At 39.4% G+C, this 6,401-nt stretch overlaps 1 protein-coding gene across 1 annotated transcript in view; it reads right to left on the bottom strand.

Moving 5' to 3' along the window:
* Nucleotides 1-3,434: 3,434 nt before the first annotated feature.
* Nucleotides 3,435-6,401, bottom strand: part of ROCK1 (Rho associated coiled-coil containing protein kinase 1) — a 93,818-nt gene continuing 90,851 nt past the window's right edge. The window contains exon 33 of the mRNA XM_075142011.1: nucleotides 3,435-4,954. Within this exon, the coding sequence (XP_074998112.1) occupies nucleotides 4,951-4,954 (4 nt within the window). The 3' untranslated portion in view covers nucleotides 3,435-4,950. The remainder of the gene's footprint in view (nucleotides 4,955-6,401) is intronic.

Raw genomic sequence — 6,401 nt, 5'->3', positions numbered from 1 at the left:
GAGACAAAGAGTGCAACCTGATGTATAAATGTGAAGATTGCATTGACGACATTAAAATTGTGAAAGATTGGTTGAACGTTATTAAATGCATCTTTTTTTCTTAGTGAAGACAAGCCCCGAGGGAACCCTGGGCTTGGTCGTGGGGGCGCGGGGACAGCAGAACTGCCTGCCCCGGCTGTGTCTCTGGGGCCTTTGCAGGGCCACCCCAGCCAGCTGCTTCCCACTCTGAGCTGGCCGGATACAAGCCAGCTTGGATCCAAAAGCTGGGGCTGTGTCGTTAGCATAATACTGCATGCAGGCCAACAGGCCTGGCAGGATTTATTAACGCTGGAAGATGGGTCAGAGGAAGCCCAGATCTGTTTACAAAAGGCTTTTACTCTACGAAATCTCCTGTGGCTCAGTTCTGAGGAGCACAAGCAGTAAGTGTACCCTCAGATGGTACAAGCAGGTGCTGCGACACAGCAGAAGGTGTGGGGAAGCAAGGCAAGCCCCTTTGCAAGGCGTGCTTTAGGTGCCTTTGTGATGCCTGCGATAGAATACTGCATTTACATTTCTTGTTTCTTTAAAGGGGAAGATGTGTTATCCAGTATATTGACAGGTGCATTTATTAACATCCATTTTATTTTCTATGGGAAACATAATGTTCTTTCTATGTATCTTCAGGCTTTAAACATTTTAATGAGTGTGTATTCACAGCGCAGGTAGGATCAAATCACATATCTGTCTTACAGATAATTGCCATGCGTATTAAACTCAAAATAATCCTAGTTCTAAGTGCTTTAGGTCTGATTTTCCAGTGTCCTGATAAGTTACAGTGCTTTACATGTTTAAAGAAAAGTTCTCTTTTCATGATAAAGGTAAGCATTCCACTTCCCTGCGCTGCAAACCTTGACTGTCTCCAAATGAGCACCCAGGAAACGAGGAACAGAAACAAGGTATTTGAACAAAACGCTGGTGTGCACGATCTTCCCAGCACCGCACAGGGCTGAGCGAGGCCCAGACGGAGATGACCATGGCTGCCCTGTGCAGTTAGGGTTAGGGTTGGCTTCTAGAGCTGACTTAGGGGCCTGCGGTATGGCACAGCCCAGGCACTCCCAGCCTGAAAGCCACTGCTATGTTTGATCCCTATCTCACAGCAAGTACAAGCTGAAAAATGCAGTATCAATAGGGTGTGATTTCTAATAATAGGTGATACACAAAATGGAATGGCAGGGTAAAGAAAAACGTAGCAATCCAGATGTTTTAACATACACAATATCCCCCATTTCAGCGGTTTTCAACTCTTTACACTCTGGGTCACTATAGATATACATCTGGGGGAAGGAAAAAGAACAAAACTCTATTTGCATTTTTTATGTCTGTAACTAGTACATAAAAACTTCCCAGTAGGTTCACCAGCTCAGAGGGAAGCTGAGCACCTGCTGCCCCTCCTCTCATGGGAACTCCACGATTGCTGACTTGCTTCTGGCTACAGCCTGGGTGGCTGCTGCTAAATCCTGCTTGTGGGAGAGGCAGAATCCTTTTCTTATTACCCAGGCTGTTTTGCTAGAGTTAGCTGCTCTTACCATTTTCTTTTCCTGTTTCCTTCAGCAGGAGTAGGGAGGCTTGAGAAGGAATGAAAAAGCAGATTTTGGCATTCTACCAATGTTAATGAACTTTCAACCTACCACAGTAATAGAAAATGGAGAAAAGGTGGAGGCAAATCAACACAAAATGATCACATAAGAATCTAGGCTTCCTGATTTCTCAATCAGCATGTAAAACTACAGCTTCATCAATATGAACGAAGCCAGGTTGATTTATGCTAGCCCTTTGTAGCTTATACATTCACATCTCTTGATGACTCTCTGGCACTGTATTAGATGAGTGTAGGCAAAATATTCTTGTAAGAGGAATCATTAGTGACAAGGGTAAAAGCTAAGCAAAACAAGAAGGCAGGAGCCAGAAAAAGCGGAGCTGTAGTGAACATAGCAGCACACTGATGATTTTTTTCTGGATAGTAAAGCTGATGCTTGCTAAAAGTTTAGTAACGTTTTTTTCCCTGAAATATCTGTTTGCACAGTTGAGATCGTCGGCATTACTTTTCCTAGCAGTAGAAACCTTTGGCTGAATTTGTTATTCAAAGTATTCCTGTAGATAGGTACCTTGCTTACAGTAAACAACTGCCAACATCAGTATACCAGAACACACAACCTGTAATTTGCATGTCTAGACTTTATTATTACAGCATGTTAGTTGCAACTTATCCCAGACATTCAAGTCAATGTAATTTTACACTTCATTAGGTCTCCTGCGTCTTTCCCAAGCAAAATCAGCATTTAAAAAGAATTGCAGAATTTCAGCATTGATAAAAAGCTATGGAAATGATAGTATGTGCCAATCTGTAGAGCAAACCCATTTTTTCCACAATCCTTCCCTCTTCCCACCAGTCATTATCTATTCATAACAGTTTTTATGCTATTTTTCAGATTCATAAAATACGGAACTACAAGATACGACTTTTTTTCTGATTAGGAAATTATTCAAGCAAGAGTTTTTGAGCCTGTAGAGGTAGCCAGTTACACGTAAAGGAAAGCAGAAAAGCAATCCAAAACCTAATCTGGGTCTGGAGAATGACATGACCACAGGCCTTTTCTATTGCTCTGAATTTCTTGTAATAATGTATGTATTTAAGTAAGATACGTTTAATCATCTTGCTATATTATTTCCCCTCTGGGTATGTGATAGGAGATTAAAGCAAGTTGTAATTATTCCTTATATTGCTTTGCAAGCTAACAGTCAATGTGACTGGCGATCTGGAAGGTAGTCTTTAGTGCGCTCCATCCATTGCTGACATTGCTGATACCGCAAGCTCAACATTGAGGAACTCTCTGCAATTACCACATCACCTACTTCTATTTATCAATACTTCACAGCTCTGTGACCTTCAAAGGACATACAATCATTTGCATGTAATTTGTCCTTAACCATTCCATTGTTCTACAGACCTTGGTGCATTACCCAGGGAGATTGATGGACAGCTGTGGGATGCACAGGCTGTTCAAAAAAAAAAAAACCACCCAAATGCAAAACCCCCCCCCAACAAAAACTACCCCACAGTTTTTTGTCTTTTGAACAGGGTTCCCTCCCCCCAAATAAGTGGGATTTCTGAAGCTCCAAACCTGCATCATGAAGGATGAAGCAATCACAAGGCAAGCTCAGGGTGGCAGTTGAACAATAAATATAAATTAGGCTACTACAGTAGGCCATGAGAATAAGGGAATGAAAAAAAAATTTAATATGGTATTTACTTATTCATGTAGAATAGTAAAAAAATGTTTCAGAGTCCCCTAGGCGTTATCTTGCAAATGCACCTTGTACTAGAAGCTGCTGCAATGTCTGAATGCTTAGAAGAACATGTAAGCTGCAATCAGGAGAAAACACCATGCCAGTCGTTTTCAAAAGGGTCTTTCCATAAATTACTTTATTTCTCATTAAATGAGCACAGAGTCATTACCATATTAATAACAGATATGTTTATTATTACATATCCATCAGTGCGGCTTTCAATACCACTTGAAACATGCAAATCGTCCTAAGGACGAATCAGTTTTCCAGTGCTTCTTATTTAATACACAACTGCAAAGCCATTATAAATTACTGAGGAGGTATTTGGTTAAGAAATAAAATAAAATAAAACCATACTGCCCATACCATGAATGTATTCCTGCTACAAAGCAAGAGTCTGACAGCATTTACTGGAATTCCTGAATTACCCAGAGCTTCTGTGTTATATGCTTTTTTTTTTTTTGCATTGCCTACACATCTCTTGGCTTATGAAACAGAATCAGTCTGTCTTTGTAAGAGGAATTCTCATTCAAAGATTGTACTTAATTTAGAAAATGCATCTAGCATCTACAATACTTCAACCAATTAAAATTCAGTAAAAACCACTGATATGCAATAGTTTTTTAGAGGTTTCCTTTGTTTAGTTTTAGATTTCTACATTTATTGACATGGCAATAATACAATTATCTCAAATTAAGGCACTAAAAGGACAATGTAAAACCCAGTAAAAGTGTTCTAATAATAATTTACATTTCAAACAGTGCATATATTTCTTAAATGTTTGTTAACTTAAGGTATGTTATCACTTAAAATTGTAAGGCAATACATTATACAGTTATAGAAATGATGTACCCCAAAATATGCTTCCAAACTTGGTGGTTCTTTTTACTGTTAGTTTCTAATGCCTCTAATAGTAAAATAATTCAGTATGGCTTGGCAAAAATGCATAGATTAAAGGCAATTACTTGTTTTCCCCTCTTTACAAACCTGCTGAATCAGTATTTTGTAAAGCATAATGCAAAATATTTAACACTTTGATCCATTCCATAGTGGGTGGTTAGCATTAAGGCTGTTAAGAACTCTGCAGTGAAGGCACTGAAGTTCAAGTGATAAGGCTTCATTTTTAAGCTAGTTCTGCAGTCTTCAAGAGCACAACTGAGTCTTGAAAGCAATTGCAGTCCTTCTCACTGAGAAACCTTCCTCCTCTACTCCGTTTCGTATGCTCATCTTGACATAAATATCCCCTTCACAGGGTAAACAGTCCTTTTCTTTCACTGATATGAAGAAAGTTGGCTGCATTTCATCATGATTGACAGGCTTTTTTTTTAAATCCAAAAAGGCAGCACCTTTTTTTATACACCTAGCTAAGCTTTATTTGCTTTAACTTGCATTACATAGTAATAATTAATCTAATCTACCTTTAGGCAAACCCGCAATTAAACACCCTCAGCGTGCTTTTGTGCCAAAGCAAGGAGGAGACAGTAATAGCAATCTTAACCCTGAAGCCTGTGATAGTTATGTTGAAAGGAACAACAGCCCGTCTGCACTGCTCTGTGTGGTTAAAAAAAAGCCCTGTTTCTCAGACCGCATCCCATGAGATTCCATTAAGCACTGTACGTGTGGTTAGCTGGAACAAAGGAGAAAACAGACAATTAATAACAAATATAAAAATTAGCTTCATAACACTAGTGCATGTTTGCCAAGAGCTTCAGTGAAGAAAATATTTTACGTTAACAAAATATTTTTTCAATTGACATGGTACAATACTAAGATCATACCTACACAATCTTCCACAAACTGTTCTTAATTTCAAACAACATTAAATGAACACAGAGGTCAGACAGATGATAATGTTACTGCAGCTTTACAAGTAAATGATTAAGAGTAAACAATCATGGGTGTACTCATGGCAAATGCAAGGTGACAGCTGCAGGACAAGAAAAGGCTCTCTATAGGGCTAAGAGCACGCACATGAAGTTGCCAGAGCGCATCTGATGCACAGGAGTTTTGGTTGGTTGGGTTTTTTTTTTTTAACCCTGCATTAACTTGATCAGGTGCCCAAGTCCAAATATATTAAAACAAAACACCTCAACTGTGCTGATACAATGTGTATAAGTTAGCACACTGTAAACTATGTAGTTTCAGATCTAGAAGCAGTACTGCAAATGCTAGCAAGTTCATCACGAAGTTCTGATTCATATTTACTAGTGATAAGTTACTAAAATGAGGAATAGAACTTAAGATGAACTTATACATGAAGCTCCTTTTAATGGGTCTGATGCACCTCTCGATGAAGTCAATGAAGTGCTGTCTACCAACTGCAAAGAAAGGTGGATAAGACCCTAAATGAAATGTACTACAATGTCTTAAAGCATGTGTTAAAGTCTGTATCCATTCGACAAAACAGTTAATGCCTGCTTACATGGTAGGATTCCATCACCGAGATCAAGTTCTGCTATACAGTCTGACAAGAGAAGAATTTTCAGATACTTAGAAAAAGCTAAACGCGTATATCCCATAAAACTCATCACTGCTTCTCTTACTCCCACGTCTAGGTAAAGAAGTCAGGATGAGAACTGCAGGGTGCAGTGTCTTGAGTTCAGAGAAGCTGATCTAACAACTCGCTGCCTCCTGAAAGGAAAAGGGCCCGCTGTTCCTCTATCACCTTCCTGACCCCAGGGTGCACCCTTCTACTTACCCGTCCTCAGACTTGGCAATCACCGCACTTCTCAGTGGGCTGATTCCACTCAATAGCTAAGCAAAGTAACATCTTTTTTCACAGTCAGGAAACTGAATTATGGACCTTCATGGAAGGGTCCAAAATGGATCATTTCAAGCATTTACCCAGGATTCAATGACAAAAAAGCAGGGAAGGCAGACAGAGAGGGAAAATCTTCCCCCTTGAGTAGCAGCAGGCTGTCAGATTAGCTCAGCTACTGTGCAATCACCAGTTAAGTGTTCAGTGTATAAGATCCATTGTAGATTTATTTAATAATCTAAATTTAAACATCTGGTACATCAGAAGTGAATTTGCCTAAAATAAATCCAATGCCTCTTCTTTCTAAACATACAGG

The sequence above is a fragment of the Calonectris borealis genome, chromosome 2 (genome assembly GCF_964195595.1).
Source record: "Calonectris borealis chromosome 2, bCalBor7.hap1.2, whole genome shotgun sequence".
Classification (NCBI taxonomy): Eukaryota; Metazoa; Chordata; class Aves; order Procellariiformes; family Procellariidae; genus Calonectris; species Calonectris borealis.
Note: the sequence above shows the minus strand (reverse complement) of the source record. Positions and strands in the feature narration are given on the sequence as shown.